Source organism: Erpetoichthys calabaricus, chromosome 12 (assembly GCF_900747795.2).
Source record: "Erpetoichthys calabaricus chromosome 12, fErpCal1.3, whole genome shotgun sequence".
Classification (NCBI taxonomy): domain Eukaryota; kingdom Metazoa; phylum Chordata; class Cladistia; order Polypteriformes; family Polypteridae; genus Erpetoichthys; species Erpetoichthys calabaricus.
This window is the reverse complement of record NC_041405.2, coordinates 35,121,212-35,138,987: the sequence shown is the minus strand read 5'-3', so window position 1 is coordinate 35,138,987 and position 17,776 is coordinate 35,121,212. Positions and strand designations below refer to the sequence as shown.

General features: G+C 38.4%; 1 protein-coding gene across 3 annotated transcripts in view; it reads right to left on the bottom strand.

Annotated features, from left to right (window-relative positions):
* Positions 1 to 296: 296 nt before the first annotated feature.
* The window catches only part of LOC114662072 (uncharacterized), a 131,604-nt gene continuing 114,124 nt past the window's right edge, over positions 297 to 17,776 (bottom strand). For 2 of the 3 annotated variants that reach the window (XM_051934392.1, XM_028815391.2), the window contains exon 2: positions 297 to 2,691. In XM_051934392.1, coding sequence (XP_051790352.1) covers positions 1,326 to 2,615 — 1,290 coding nt within the window. In that variant the 5' untranslated portion in view covers positions 2,616 to 2,691 and the 3' untranslated portion in view covers positions 297 to 1,325. Of the gene's footprint in view, positions 2,692 to 7,983; positions 8,006 to 17,776 lie in introns of those variants that run through there. The other variant, XM_028815392.2, reaches the window with a different exon arrangement.

Genomic DNA, 17,776 nt, shown 5'->3' with positions numbered 1-17,776 from the left:
CTAACAAGAAAGAAGAGCTAGCTACTTCTCATTCATGGACTTGTAATGTCAGGGTCGAACTATTATTAGATATGGCTACATCTAACAATGCCAAGAAGACTATCAAGCACATTAAGACTGGCATCACCTGAAGACTGTATTAAAATGAAAGGAAGTTTGCAGAGAGGCAAAAGGTGTGTGCATCTGCAGTGCTTCCAGATGTCTCTTACCACTACATTTTTATTAATAAAATATAATAGTTCCTGTGGAGAAAAAAAAAAATCGAACCTGACAGTGAACACACATCCAAAAATCTGATGGGAAAAGCTAGAAATGTTCTCAACGCATCTCACTGCGAACCACCAAAATTAGCACTAGCTTTCTACTGGTGTATAGCTTACAAAGGCTGAAATTGTCCATAAAAATATATATATATAAAATATTAGCACACACTGCAAAATGGTACAACAGAATGATGTTATTTTTGTGCATTGCATCAGTCGAAGCTACTGTTGGCAACAGGCAAGTTAACAAACCAAAGCTTTATAGGCACTCTGATCTGTCCAACCCATTTGATGGGGAGAAAGCAATTAGCCTGTGGAAATGAGAAATTAAGGAGTGGAACAACCTGAGTCATGAATGTAGATTCCACTGTTAAAGCCCAGTCTGTCATTTGCAAGGATGTGTGAAAGATTCAAAGAGAGAGGGAGAGGAGAAGAGAAAAAGTGAAACACTTCTTGTCATGGTGCTACACAGTAGACATGACTAATGAGTAAGTATATTACTTGAATTGCCAATTTAATACAGAAAAACAAAAGCACTCCGTGTGCCCCTCCAACATAGTCTTTGTCACTGTTCCTCTTACACTAAACTTTCCAATGACATCTACATTTTTGCATGTACAGAAAACCTGCATTGTTTACAAAGATCAGTAGCAATGCAATAAAGGCAAAGACCTCACTAAGTCTTAGGCAAATGCTTCTTGTTCATTTTCTCTTGGTGATCCCCTTTATTACTTTACAAAACCAATTTCATATGGAGATATCCACACTAGTTCAGCTCTTATTGTGTGATATCCCTGCACGCTCACGATATACAGTGAAAGAATCAAACTTTACTACATTTTGCAGGCACAACAGAAGAAAAGGTTTGAACAAAATAAAACCCAAAACTGAAAGGAAGCCTTCTGCTTTTGAGGCAGATTTTGACTACGCTACACATTATTATGTAAAAGCTGTGCTGCAGAAGATCAAAATGTCCACTTTAAGCTCAAAAGGCACCAGAGCATAGGCAGCATAATGAAAAAGGCAGAAAGATCACTGAATCCACTGCTTGACGAGGACTCTTTAAAGTCTGAAGGGAAACTCCAGAATGTACTTGATGAGCATGGGCTGCAGGGGAAGTTGTGCAATCAAATCTGCCCAGCTGCCCTCTGTTTTTGCGCCTCTCAAACTTTCCATTATTGCCTGACGGCACAGCTCCTGAAGTTTGGGCAGTGGGCTTTTTCTGAGAGGCCTAGAGAGCACAATATGAATCCCTTCATCACATTTAAGGGGCTGCGTCCGTGTGCGCTCCACAGCCATTTCAAGGAGGTGTGCTACACAGTCCGCGCTCAGGTCTTTCAACCAGAAACGTCCTTCTTTGAATGGAATTCGAAGGCTGCGTGGTCCAGTACTGGTACGCACGCTTAGGCTGAATAGATGGTTTCCCTGCATGCTGTCCCGAACCAAAAATACACCCACTCTGGTATTCAGTAGAAGGCGATGGGCATCCTCAACCAGCAGTGGGCCCCAGTATATGTCTCCAGCCAATAGAGTTTGCACTGCTTTCTCGATGGTTTCTCGCTCAGTGCCACGAAATGTGCGATAGTGGGTTAACGGGTTTACTGCTTCAATGTTTGGATCTGTAGGTGAACTATTAAAGTTGTTCCATGGTAGCTGTGAAGAAGATCGCACAAGGCTTGGCTGTGAATGCTGGGGACTTGACAGTTGAGGTCCAAGATGGTTGTCAGAACATACTGCTTGCTTGTCTACACCAAGATTTAAACTACACTGTATTACTGCTTGGGTTGAGTCATGGCTTTCCTGATCAGGAGCCACTTGTGTACAATCACCATGGAGAGGACACTGTCTCTGCCAGCAACAATGGACAGGAATTTGCAGGGGACTGAAACATTTTATTGGCTTGTGGTCTGGGATCGTCTGCTTCTCTGCTTTTTCTATTGAGATCTGATGGTGCCTTTGGCTCACTGGAAGAAAATTCAAATTGTGTTGTTTCACTTGATCAACCAAAAACGGTCTGTGTCCCAAGTCTGAAGGGCCGTTAAGATGATGGTTGCTTAGCAATGGTTCTTGGTCTAAGTTTGGGTTTAAATGTAGATTAAGACTATTCAGAGGATGTCCAGATAATGCAGACTCCTGCACAGCTGACCAATCAAATGACTGAGCTTCAGTTGGAGGATTCAAGAGCCTGGAATTAAAAAACTGTACTGTATGGGGTGTGTCAGGCTGTCGAAACTCTGGATGCTGGTTGCCTGGTAGGATCTGTCGCTGCTGTACCTGCCTTGCGCCAGAAGCGTTGTCGCTATTGGTTTCTCTCTCTGCCTTCTCATCTTTCGGGGCTGCCCCCCACACCATCTCAAACACCCCTACACAGGTTGGGCTCCTCGTCCCCCTCCGCTACCGAACACTCCATCCTCAGCTGCACACAATCCTACAAATAAAAAGGGAACACATGGCACATCAGAATTAACAGATTTAGTTGATGCAAAAGCAGCACTCACTTAATAAACGGTTTAGTTAAAAAGGAACAACACTATAACACCAGAGTTGGTTAAACTTTATCTTTCTATCTGTCTGAGTGTTTCTAGTGATTCTCAGAATAGATCTGCATCAAATAAAATTGCAGTTATAAATTTCAGCGAGTAACACATGGTCAGCTTATGTTCTGTCTTTATGTGTTGTTTCGTGCTTTTTTTGCTGATGCCAATGTATGTATACAAACCACTGATAGGGAAAAAAAATGAAACTCGTAAAATACTTGTGATGGAAGAATGTGATAAAACTTGCCATTATAAATGGTTTTGAGAGCACTGAAGGTTTGGAATAAACTCTCTGCATCCTAGAAACCAATACTGAAACCAATTACTATTTGTATTTTAAATGTTACTTTACTGCAGTGGTTTGGTGCCCTGCCAGGGATTGGTTCCTGCCTTGCGCCCTGTGTTGGCTGGGATAGGCTCCAGCAGACCCCCGTGACCCTGTGTTCGGATTCAGCAGGTAGGAAAATGGATGGATGGATGGATGTTTCATACAGTATGAGGGAAAGTCAACTGAAAATTACCAAAAAATATTGTATTCCTACAAAGTAGTACTATAAAAGCATAATAATACTTAACATTAGTTTCTGTTCATGTGACTATTAAACTTGTCAAATGGCAGTCAAAAAATTAAATAAGCATGATTCTGATTTAGACTAGGCCAGTCTAAAAATGTTATGTTATACCGACTGCTTTATTAGGTCCACATATCCAGTACCAGGTAGGGCCCCTTTAATCATCAGATGAGCCTGAATTATCTCAGGAATGGATTCAGAAAGGTGTGGCAAACATTCCTTAAGGATTTTAACCCAAGGTGAGCCAATAACCAAAATAAAATGATGACTATGTTTTCATGTAGTGCATTACCCTGCTGGAATTATCAATTTAAATAAAGGTTAGAGTGTACCCATGTTGTTCCTGGTCCGTAACAATTAGATGCTGAATTTGGAGTAAGGGCCCTAATGTGTGCCAAAAAAAAAAAAAACAACATTCCCCATACCATTACAAAATGCCACTGCCAGCCTGTACTTCTGACACATAGAAGGAAGTATCTATGGAATCATAGAGTCTATGTCAAATTCTGATACAACCATCTTCATGTTTCAGCAAAACTTGAGATTTGCCAGACCAGATGATAATTTTCCAATCTTCAGTTATTATAGTAATTATAGCATCAACTTCCTGTTTTTAGCTGACAGGAGTGGAAATGCGGTATTCAAGTATTCGCTGTATTTTTGGTAGCTTTAATAATTTCATTCACTCTCTCCCTCATTCACATACATTGAACAGCTGCTCACTGGATATTTTTCATCTATCAAACCATTCTTTGTACACTCTAGAGACCAAAGTACGTATATAGAGGTCCAGGAATGCAACAATTTCTGAGATATTGGATCCACTTAGTCTGGCACCTATCGTTATACCATATGCAAAGTTGTTTAGAAAATGCCCATTTTAAAGAATGGTTGAACGGTGAAAAAACTTCTATCATATCTGCATGCTATATACACCGAATTTCAGTCACAAAATTGGCTGTTTGGAGGAGCAGATTATCTTTAAACCTAAAAATGTAACCAGAAAGTTGATGTATTAAATGTATGTGTCTGTGTTTTTGTCCTTCTACAGACAGTGTGGCCTTGTGTTTAAGGAAGTGGACTGGAAAGCACAAGGCTGCAGGTATTTTGTGGGTGAATCCTTAAGATGTTGGGGGGGGGGGGGTCACCTGCCCATCACCTTTAAGGGATTACCCCCAGCCAATAAAGACAGGTTGGGAAGTGAAGTCCCTTTGCGCTTCATTAGAATGTGTTCTGGTGGAATTTTGTCATTTTTTTTTTTTTTGAGTACAGTAATCCCTCCTCCATTGCGGGGGTTGCGTTCCAGAGCCACCCGCGAAATAGAAACCATATGTTTATATGGTTATTTTTATATTGTCATGCTTGGGTCACAGATTTGCGCAGAAACACAGGAGGTTGTAGAGAGACAGGAACGTTATTCAAACACTGCAAACAAATATTTGTCTCTTTTTCAAAAGTTTAAACTGTGCTCCATGACAAGACAGAGATGACAGTTCTGTCTCACAATTAAAAGAATGCAAACATATCTTCCTCTTCAAAGGAAACAGAGAGGAAAGCAAACAAATCAATAGGGCTGTTTGGCTTTTTAGTATGCGAAGCACCGCGGCACAAAGCTGTTGAAGGCGGCAGCTCACAACCCCTCCGTCAGGAGTAGGGAGAGAGAGACAGAGAGAGAGAGAGAGAGAGAGAGAGACAGAGAAAAACAAAGTCAAAAATCAATACGTGCCCTTTGAGCTTTTAAGTATGCGAAGCACAGTGCAGCATGTCGCTTCACTAAGCAGCTGCACAGAAGGTAGCAACGTGAAGATAATCTTTCAGCATTTTTAGACGAGCGTCCGTATCGTCTAGGTGTGCGAACAGCCCCTACGTCAGGATCAGAGAAAGGCAGCGCAAGAGAGACAGAGAGAAAGTAAGTTGGGTTTCTTCTCAGCCATCTGCCAATAGCGTCCCTTGTATGAAATCAACTGGGCAAACCAACTGAGGAAGCATGTACCAGAAATTAAAAGACCCATTGTCCTCAGAAATCCGCGAACCAGCAAAAATTCCGCGATATATATTTAAATATGCTTACATATAAAATCCGCGATAGAGTGAAGCCGCGAAAGGCGAAGCGCAATATAGCGAGGGATCACTGTATTGCTTTTTTTCTTTGTGTTTTTGTTGAATTTTTGTCTATTTTTCTAACGATTTAAGCATTACAGTTTGACTTTTTTTTTTTCAAATTGCCTGTAGGACTGTTTTGTGCTCAAAGTTTTTTTTCCCCAAGGTTGTTACATTTTTCTTTGAGAAACATTGAATTATTACATTTTTGAGCTTTGAAGCTACTTGATAGTTTTGGTAGCCATGTATGTTAAAACCAGCCAGTACATTGGGTGCTTTGGCTGCCTGCATGTGCACCTGCACCTTTTCTGGGCAGGTTGCTGGGGATTCCAAACTGCTTTCCAGCTTATTTCTGAACACCTCACACCACTTTGTCCATTTTGTATGAGTAATCACGACACAATACTGTGTATATAAACAATCTAAGTATCAATAACTATACTGCCTCAAGGCTGAGTTGAACAAGACAAAGTAAGGGAGCGGAGATGAAATGCAGTTTTAAGCCAAAAATAGATCAAAGCCATAAAGACATTAATACCAATGCTAAAGCTTGAACAAAAACCTAAAGTCGAAGTCAAAGAGGAAAGCTATTAGATCAAAAACGTAAGTTTGAAACATGATGACACAAATTCTTTGTTCTTACCCATTCAAGGATCCCCAAATACACATACTGTACAATAAATTACCAAGTAGTGTTGAAGTTTAGGAACCTTCAGAACTTGACTTGAGGTTATCTGGGAGAAATTAGATGGATTTTTCAAATGTTCTCTCTCATAACATAAATTACTTTTACGTTGTTCGCTCGGGAAAAAATGCAGGCTCTATGACCAAGAATTACATTTCTGTAGAAAACAAGTAATGGCAGGTTTATATAAAATAATCAGTTAAATAAAGTAACACAAGCTACAATTAGTTAAAATGAATTAATAATTGGAAAAATAAGCTCTTCTTCATGTTATAACTCACTGTGTGCACTAGGACAAAGGGCATCAAAAAGGCAATTACAAAGGATATTTGCCTGTTGTATAAGTAATTGCAACATCACCTAAAATATCACCAGGGTTTAACACCACTTAATTTTTCCTCACTTCCAAAACTGAATGAAATTCTCTCACATGTTGACTGTCAAGTTAATCTTTATGTCCCTAGATGAACATAGCTTAACCAACATAACATTCTCACACACATTTAATCCAATAAAGTGGTGTAATGTGGAGTATTGGGTGGGAGTGCCTGGGTTAAGCAGTGGCTTATCTCAGTAACAAAGCAGAACAAACTCTGAATGGGGTTCCAATCCATAAGGGCCCACTAACGCACAACTCTACTCTTTGTCTCCAAACAACCTAAACCTGCATGCCTATACAGATGTCTTTGGGGATGCTACAGGAAAAACAAACTACTGCCATAAGTGTGAACACTACAAATAGAAAATGAGTTGGTACGGAATTAAAACAAAGACACTGAATCCATGAATCTCTCTGTGATCAGAATTAAGAACATTCAAAGTGTGACTATTAACAAAAAGCACTAATGGATGCGCATTAAACAAATTTTTAATGAAAAAAATAATATTTATAATATGGTGCTCAGAACTTTATCTATTGCAGGTCATGAAAAAGAAATGTAAAATGAAAATGGAAATACAGCACAATGCATTTTTCAAATAAATACCAAGAACCTTATATGGCAAAAATATTTATAGTTAGCTGTACCAAGAATTCGTTACAAAACTTATGTTAACTTTTAAGAAAACCTAAATATTATCTAGGCAATCATATGAAACATTCAAAACCTTAACTAAGATGATGAGCACCACAAACCAATACTGCTCAAAGAAATGTGCACACGGCGGATGGAAATTTAAAGATTTACTTGTGGTTTATCATTCTGGAAACAAAAACTGCACAAAGCAAGAAGGGGATGAATAGAAATCAAGTCAGCAAGTCTGTCAGCCATTTATCACAGAAGAACATGAACTAACAAAGGAGGACACTTCAAAATTTAGCAACATTCTTTTGAGCAGACAGCAGTTTTGGACACGATTATTAGTTATGAAAACATGGTTTTGGGAAATATATTGCTGCACTAGAATCTGTGGTAAAAACAATAATAATGCAACTGGAACGCTACATTTTTGGGATATTTTGAAAGTCAAATGTGCTTTTAAAGGATGTTTTCATTTGTGAATGTGGATCTAATGTTAGCACTTGTTGAAGAAAAAGAATGGCCACACTGGCACATTAAATAGTTGTCTTGTTCTGAAAAGGCAATGTAAAAATTCAGAGTGTCAAAGACAAACAATTAAAAATCTGTGGATGGCAATTAAAAATTTTAAGCTGGGTGACAGGCACAATTATATAAAAAAAAAAAACAACGAAAGCAATTGGGCAGTGGTCAAATACATTGTAAAGGCATTTATCAAAATAATGATTGTTAAATATATGACAATATAATAAGATCTTGCAAAAATTAAGTTTTTATAGTTTCACACAAATAAATAAATGCCTTTACCTTATATTTTGCAGTTAATCCACAACCACAGACTATTGGCAACTGGAAGATTTTTTGACAGCAATGGAAAAAAAATACTCAGAAGGAACTGTTTCCTGTATTCTGTGTAAGCCATTCAGCATCTTCACCTACTGTCCAGAACATGCAATTCCATACCTATTGTACTTCAGGAACCATCTGCTGCACTGAAGTCTTTCCACATTCACATGCAAAAATAAGCAACAACTAAACTCTCACAGCATCCTGTGTGGTTTGCAACCTTTGCATATTTAAAAAGTTACACCAGTACGCCAATCAGGTGTGGATAAACCACTGCACTAAATGATCTTTAAATAAAAGCAAGAATTAGTGAACACACTCCAAAGAGTGCATGGAAGATCTGCATGGCATTAAAAAATATATTACTACCAAAAATCAGGATTGTCAGAATTTAAAAATTAAGCTCAGTTTGTAAACCACACTGTTCCCAGTGTAGGCAAGCATGGTTGCCAAATGTCTGGTGCAAAATCTGACACAATTAAACAGCATTTATTTTAAATTATTTGCATTATTGGCTCCAGCAGACCCCCGTGACCCTGTAGTTAGGATATAGTGGGTTGGATGATGGATGGATGGATGGATGATTTGCATTAGGTAATAATATATGAAAAATACTGATTGCACACTCAGTGACAAACGACAAGAGCATGATCAGAACAGATATTAAGGTTTCCATATCTTACCTTTTAAAAGTACAACCACACCCTTGAAAGAATTTATGTGAAGGCTTTCAAAGTAATCTTTTCATGCTGCATTCAGCATGCTATCAAATGCAACAAATGGAGTCTTTTATGTAACCTCCTTTAATCCAAAACAGCCTTCATCAGTTTCCATCCTTAAACTGCACTGATGCCAGCCATTGCTATGGAACTACTGTATCAAAGAGCTGTCATCAAATGCTTCACTTTCCAAAGTTGATTAGTTTCCCATTACAAGGTGATAAAAAGCCAGAGACTAGGCAGGAACTAAACCAAGATGGCACAGAGTACACTGCTAAACCCCTTCATTTATGCCATTCTCTCAGTATACTCATTCATACCACTACAATTCAGAGGTGGTATAAACCTAATGCGAACATTCTTACAAAATCTAAGAAAAAAAAACGGCATGGACACAGAGAATGTGCTAAATATATAAAAATAAAGTAAATGGGCTGAAAACTAACCCAAACACCTGGTGCAAAGATGCTCCAATGTTAATCATGGGGCCAAAAAATCTTCCCACTTGGAATTTCCTGATTGATTTAATGATTACTAACTTCATAAAAACTAACACTAAAATATGAAGGAGTGGAATAAATAAAATATTAAATCAATTGGTAACACGAGCACCACCTAACACAATTTTAAAAAATATGGTGCCTCAACTGAAAAGCTGGGAAAGGACGGTCAGAGTGAAAAAGAAACAATTACCAATGACAAACAGAGCTGCAGTCTTAATCAGTACGTCCAGTGACTGAAGTTGACGTTTTAATCAGCAGCCCTCATTTAACCATCTCCTGTGCCTCTTGTATTGATCTGTATAGCAGGGGGTGTACAAAGAAAACAAGCCACTACAAAGTGGAAAGACAAACTACAAAATCATTCAAATAAAAGATACAAAATGGCACACAACAGACAGGTTACAGATTGTTAATTCTGTTTCTTTACATTGTTGTGTTTTTTTTTAGATCTTCGTGGCTATACCCATGTAGAGTAGGCAGGCATCAATGATCAAGCTGTTCTAGTCCACTCTCTAGCTTTTTACACGGAGATCAAACTTAAATTCTACTTGGAAACATTAATCAAAGCAAACAAGGGCAAGCCAACTGTGGACAGGCACCAGCTGGTGTACAAACCATGTCCTTAGACACTGCAGGCTGCACATACACAGGGAGAATATACAAATGACAAAGTATAAGGGTCTTAACCACTTTGACTCCTCAGAATGCAGAAAACACAAGTGTATGTAAAAATAATCATTTTAAAAATCCATCCATCCATTTTCCAACCCACTGAATCCGAACACAGGGTCACAGGGGTCTGCTGGAGCCAATCCCAGCCAACACAGGGCACAAGGCAGGAACCAATCCCGGGCAGGGTGCCAGCCCACCGCGGGACACACACAAACACACCCACACACCAAGCACACACTAGGCATTTTAAAAATTTAACAACAAATTAGGGCGGCACGGTGGCGCAGTGGTAGTGCTGCTGCCTCGCGGTAAGGAGACCTGGGTTCTCTTCCCGGGTCCTCCCTGTGTAGAGTTTGCATGTTCTCCCCGTGTCTGCGTGGGTTTCCTCCAGGTGCTCCGGTTTCCTCTCACAGTCCAAAGACATGCAGGTTAGGTGCATTGGCGATCCTAAATTGTGCTTGGTGTATGTGTGCCCTGTGGTGGGCTGGCGCCCTGCCCAGGGATTTTTTCCTGCCTTGCACACTGTGTTGGCTGGGATTGGCTCCAGCAGACCCCCTGTGACCCTGTGTTAGGATATAACGGATTGGAAGATGACTGACTGACAACAAATGATGCCTATCAACTCTACACTGAGCCTTGAGTCTACTTGTGTACTGTAACATAAAACATCCCTTTAGACATTGTTTAATTTTTGCTCCAAACAGGCATTAAAAACACGCTTTAACAATTTTCTCAAGCCATTTATAATTTTCTTTTAACTGCCTGCTTGAAAGAGGATATTCAATTCCAAGAAATGGTTTCAGTTTATTCTAGAAGCATTGTGACTTCCAAAATCAGCTGTCACACATGAAACACGTAAAAACCAGCAGATGTCACATGGAGTATCCATAATATTCACTTTAAGCCACAAAAGAAAAGGTGACTGGTTAGTCAGGAAGACCAGTCACATTTTTTTTTTTTTTTAAAGAATCACTAGTTCTGCTTTTTGGTTCTCTTTTAAGAACGTGACAATACTGACCTAGTTTGTCTTCTTGGAATCTCAGCTTGCAGCCAGTGTCTACTTTTGCTGTGTTTTATTTTTCATTAAAATGTTCCCATTATCTGAATTCTCAGTATATACTGTTTCATTTAATTTTACTTCTTCGTTTATAAATTGACTCGTAAAGGTGCTTTGCACAGAATAAATAAGTAATCATGGCTAAACACATGTCACAGTTTTTCCTTTAACTCGTATTTTATATTTCTGTTAAGCTCACCATATTTGCATGGTTCTATGGCTCTAGCTTCATGAATATAACCACAACAGAAAACCAGCATTTTACTCACTTTATTCAGACTACAAATCCTTAGACAGCTTGCATGCCACGGATATCTAAAAGGACAATGGCATTACTGATTTTTCACACCTTTACGTTTGGTTTTCCTCCCTTTCTTGCCACAATTCCATTATTTTGTTTAGACTAAGTGAACATTTACCTTACATTCACTGAGAAAAAAAACAGTTTACCCCAAAATCAATAGTGCCAAAAACAAATAAAAGGAACAATTTATTGACACAGGAAAGGACTACTTAAGACAGCTGTTCATATTCAGTAAAACAACACATGGCTGGTGATACAAGCTTAAAGCCATCGTAGCATGGAGTTATACAGGTATTTAACTGTATTTTGTGGCATTATAATGGAAGCTACAAATAGAGTCTTAATTTTGTGAGTAAGGGACATGCCTGTGCATTGTTCTACACGGTAGTCTCCTGGGAAAGAGTTCAGGCGATGAAAAACACTTAAACAAAATTATCAGTAAAGTCAGCTCCATCACAGGACTGGCTGGGTACACTGGAGGCTGTTGTTGAAAAGAGGACGGCTGCAAAATTGCATGCTACTATGAACAATTCTGCCCACTCCTTCTGGGCTGGCAATTCTTGGAGTGTCACTTTAAGCCACAGGCTCATACCTCCAGGGTGTAGTAAGAAGTACCTCTCAACGCTTCAATCCCGACATCCTTCGCTTTACTCCAGTCAGAAGCCATAGATAAAAACAGTGCAAACTTCAGCTTACTTCAGTTACTTTATTATAATATCATTGTATTATATGTCTTTATTCTATTTTCTTAGATTGCACTTTGAGTTGATATCTAGGTATTTTATGTTTTTTGTTTTGCATTTACATTTATTTGCCTGGAAGATGCTTTATCAAAAGCAAATTACAAAAGAGGTAAGCATAATTGAGCAACACTTGGTTAGGGCCTAGTTCAGCAAGTGCGGTAGGGCAGGTAATAAAAAGTTGACTGCCTCAATTGAAATAGACGTAATAACTAATATATATACAATCATAGATTAAAATTAATAAAGTCTTAACAATAAATTGACCAGCAATATAAAATATCACAGAGCAAAGCCCCCAACCCCCCAGATCAATTAGACAAATATTTGAAGAGGGTTTTCAATTGCCGCTTAAATACATTGAGGGAGTCAGCAGTGCAGATGGAGATGGGTAGCTTGTTCCACCAACTAGGAACTAAGCAAGAAGAGAGTCTAGATTGAGACTTGATACCATGCAGAAGTGGCATCTCCAGATGCTGTTCCCTGGCAGACCTGAATGGGCAAGAAGGAGTATAGGACATCACCAGTATCTCCATTATACTCAGATGCTGAACCACTGACTACTCTGTGGGCAAGAATCAGGGATTTGAACTTAATGTGTGCTGCTACAGGGAGCCAATATAGCGACGTGAATAGAGGAACGACACATGCCCATCTTGGCTGGTTAAATACAAGATGGGCCAATGCATTTTGGACCATCTGTAGCGGTCTGATAACACATGCAGGTACTCCTGCCAGAAACAAGTTGCAGATGCAATAAGACCAAAGCCTGGACCAGAAGTTGTGCCGCAGTATGAATTAAAATTTTCCCTCGGGAATTAATAAAGTATATCGAATCTAAATCACTACAGAAAAGGCATAGGCAGAGCAATAACCTACTATGGCATTCTTCCTTTGAAACTATCCACGTGATTCCCAAAAAGATTTATAGGTTTCTCATAATCATTATTTGCCAGAATTGTCCAACTATCACATTTATACAGTCAAAATGTGGTATATTACATCAGCGTCATCTACTCATGCAACTATCAAACCCATCATTAAGTCTTTTATGGTGTGCTTTAGGACCAGTACAAGTGTCTTGTGATCACCGAGATCCAACCCAGTCCAACAGTCACCTGGCCATGATGTTCTTGATTTATTGCTCACTAGTGGAGATTATGAGTGAATTATGAGTGTTATGTTCTCTCTTTTAATAACAGAAACTATATGAAAATGGCTGCATCGTTTCAAGTTACAATTTTTTCAAAGCTACTACATGGAAGAGTATTTTTTGGTATTAAATGATAGAAAATCCTGCCATAATTTTCATAAAACATTGAAGCTGTCACTGTAACATTAAAAAAGAAATGGAAAATGCAGAATACATTTATTATTTGTGTTTACAACATGAATAGCCAAGGTAAAATTGTTTTAAGCAGACAAATTTATTTTAATAACTAAGCGTTTCTGCTTATTTGAACAGCTGTTGATAAAAAATTAATTTGTGTAATACCAGTGTTCAACACTTGTTGCTAACTTTAACAGCAAAGTGCAGGAAACTAACTAAAATTATGTAATAACCTGCTTACAGGCATTTTATAATCAAGTTTACTAGTAGCTAAATATAACTAAGGTGTTGGATCTTAAGAGAAAATGCCAAATGCATAAATGAAGGAAAACTAAATTAACTTTCCACTGTGAAATAAGCACATATAGCTGAACACAACAAAGCGGTCCATCTTGAAATGCAGTCCTATTTTCCGAAAAATATTACCACAGTATTCTAATAAATTGCCTTAGTCAATGGATGTGCAACTCAGACAGTATTTTAAATTGGTTTCAGTTTTATTTAACAGGTAGAAAATTCTTTGTTAGTTGTGGTGATAGTAGTTCAGAGATCTATGATATTGTATAAGGCGTACCACAAGGATCTATTTTGGGCTCGTTCTTATTTTCAATTTATATTCTCCTATTAGGCCAGATTACCTCAAAACACAAGATGATTTACCACAGCTATGCAGATGACAAGTAGTTTTACCTATCTATACCACCTGATGACAATGATGCTCTGGGTTCTCTGACCCAATGTTTGTCTTGTATTTCTGAGTGGATTAGAAGTAATTTCCTCAAGCTAAATAAGGAAAAAACTTATAATGAATGTATTAGAAATAAACTTGATACCTTAGCATTAAAAGTCAAGGCAGAGGTAAAGAATTTAGGTGCAATCACGGACTCTGACCTAAACTTTAAATCACACATTGACCATATTACTGTTTAAGGAACACTGCAAAAGTTACAACATTACAAGATACTACTATTACTACTACTACTACTACAATAATAATAATAATTTCAATATAAATACTGCTTTTCTTGCTACTTAAAGCGCTTTAAATAGACAGAGGGGAACCACTTCAACCAAAAGAAGTGTTCTTTGCAATATATCCAAATTTCAGCAAAAACACATAATACTAACATTTTACTAAAATCTCAAACCTTTGATTATACTATACAGTCATTAAAGTTTATGAGAAACTTAAAAATAGCAAAATATATTTAAATAAAGCCAGCTATAAATTTGGATACACAAGTAACATTTTCAATACTTGAATAATATGCATTTAGAACCACTACTTAAGAAGTAACACACACACAATTACTATGCTTTTCATAGGTAACTCGCAATGCGTTTTGAATTCAGGTCTGACTTGTTTTGGGGCAGATGTTGCAAATTGCATCTTGAGTTGGCTGAACTATTTAATTCCTCACTGTCAGCAGGTGTTTCAGTATGGATTTGTTTTTATTACTGGCTGAGAAAATACAAATACAATGTTTCTGCATTCCATCATTTTAATGTTGATCCATCCAGTATCAAACCCATTAGGAAACACCACTGGATGTGGACAGAGTCCCATTACAAAGCATACTCCTACTCAACACTCACCCATACAGGGTCATTTGAGAACTGTCAATTAACTTAAAACACATATAGTGGTACCTCGGGGTCACGAACGTCTCGGACCACGTACAAATGAGGTTACGACCAAACAGTTTGCCAAACTTTTGCATCTGTTCATGACCACACACTCGGTTGACGAACAAGCCAGTTTCCCTTCCGGTTCGTATGCGCCGATGATTTCCCACGTGTTCAGTCTCTCCCTGTGCAGTGAGCGAGCGAGTGAGAGAGAGAGAAAGAGAGCGTGAGAGTGAGCGCGCGCGAGAAAGAGAGACAGAGAGAGAGAGAGAGAGAGAGAGACAGGGCTGTCCGCATAAGGCCGAGAAGGCAGTTAAAGAATGCACCAAGCTTGTTTTTAAAGAGACTGATTCAAGCATTGTTTTAACCTCGTATTTATTGAAGATTTTTTTTCTATTGGATTTTAACCTCCACTTCACTTCTGTTTACAGCGATCGGTTCATAGCGTGCATTGTTGCAATGTTACTTTTCTTGGTTGTTTATTATATTACGGATTTTTCAAACATTCATGTTTTTCCTTGTGCTTAAACCTCATTTAAAAAAAAAAAAAAAAAAAGAAGTATTTACAGCGATCGGTTCGTAAGGCTATAGCATGAATTCTTGCAATGTTACTTTTCTCTCTTCAAGGTTTTCTCAGTGTTATTCAATGTTTTTACATTTAGTTTACTATTACACTGTGCATTCTATGGTATAATTAACTATTTTTGTGCTTAAAAATCTTTTTAAAAAAAAAAAATTTACATACAATTAATCCGTTCCAGACCGTACGAACTGTATTTACATACAATCCTATGGGGGAAGTTACTTCGGGTCATGACATTACCTGACATTAAGGACTGGCTGGCTGTAAACTTCCTTCACCTGAACGATTCAAAAACCGAGGTCATTGTTTTTAGTCCTGACCGCAAACAGACCCTACCCCTTGGCCTCGACTTTCTTCCCATTCTAGTAACTTCGTCTGTTTCCAATCTTGGAATCAAAATGGATATGGTCCTGAAAATGGATGCTCAAGTCAACAGCACAGTAAAATCCTGCTTTTTCCATCTCAGGCGAATTGCCAAACTCAAACCAATTCTGCCTTACCACCTCCTGGAATCAGTAATCCATGCATTCATTACGTCCCGGCTCGACTATTCTAACTCCTGCCTATATGGTGTTAGTAAAGCCACTCTTTCTAGACTCCAATTGGTTCAAAATGCGGCTGCAAGGCTTTTAACTGGAAGCAGCAGAAGCCAACACATTACACCGATTTTAACAACCCTACACTGGCTGCCGGTTAGCTTCAGAATTGATTTTAAGATACTCCTCTTAACCTATAAGGCACTAAATGGTCTAGCCCCTGCCTACTTGAGTGTCTTGCTCCATCATCACAATCCCCCTCGTGTTCTTAGATCCGCAGATCAGCTGCTCCTAACCGTTCCCAAGGCACGTTTTAAAGTTCGTGGTGAAAGGGCTTTTTCCGTCTGTGCACCTAGGCTCTGGAACTCCTTACCTTTAGTGGTTAGGCAAGCCGCTTCAGTCGCCACATTCAAATAACACCTAAAAACGCACTTCTTCACATTGGCTTTTAATTCTTAACCTGTCTTATTTCCACTTGCTTTCTGCTATTTCTCTGTTTTATTGGGTCCCTTGACCTGTTTTTAGTGTCTCTGTTTTAATTCTCTCTTAATGTTTGTTTTTAACATTTTGCTTTTAGTCTTGCTTGTTTTAACTGTACAGCGCTTCGGTCAGTTGTAATGCTGTGTTTTTAAGCGCTTAACAAATAAAAATGGTATGGTATGGTATGGCATGACCAAATCGGGTTATGACCAGAGTTTTGGAACGAAAGGGTTGTGACCCAAGGTTCCACTGTACATCTTTAGGATGTGGGAGAAAAACTAGAGATCCCAAAGAAAAAAACAATTCAGACAAGAGCAGAATGTGCAAACTCCACACAAGCAGTGTGAACTCTGAAGTTGCAAGACTACCATGCCAACCCCACTTTAATGTTTTATCCAGTAATTTTGCAAAGGATGCATAGATGCAGTAACTAAAAAGTGTTTACAAAAATGGGATACACATAGCACCGGGGAGCGGTATACATAAGATTTTTGAAGGCGTGCATGGTAGGATCAATTTTATTTTATTATAGTTTTCTAGATAGGCATAATAATTAAATAAAATGTAATTCTGTATATAAGATGGAGTACAGTAGAAATACTATCACATTTTAAGCATTACATTTCATATAATAATGTGGTAAAAAATATTTTTTACATTGAAAGTGCAGAAGGAGAGAAGTGGGTGTCATATTGCACAACTTCTAGTCAAAAAGCATATCAAACTTAACATTTGCAGTTGCTAGACCTCGGCAGTCAGATGGCATAACAAGGAGTCACAGAGCATGGAGGATTATATGTTTTTCTCACAACTCTTCAGCACAATTCCAAATTTTGAGTGTATCGTGAGTATGTTGCATTTTGACAACAAATTAATGTGCTATCTAACAGCACTGGTGGTTGAATATTTTTCAGGTATACAGTCATGATCTCATCATGTCATGATATAACAAACACAATACCCAATTTTCTTCTTTCTGGCTGCATTTTATGCGTTGTACTTTTGGATGACAATCACATATTGCCAACTCTTGTATGCCTGCATGTGAACCTGCTCCTGTTATTTATGCCAAAGTCAAACCAATCTGTTTATGACCTGTTGAGTTGTAGACTGCTATGACTGAGTTACTGGGGATGTTGCACTACATGACTGATGTTCACAGGAAAGAAACCTAAAGGTTGAGTAAATGAAGGCTACAGCTGAA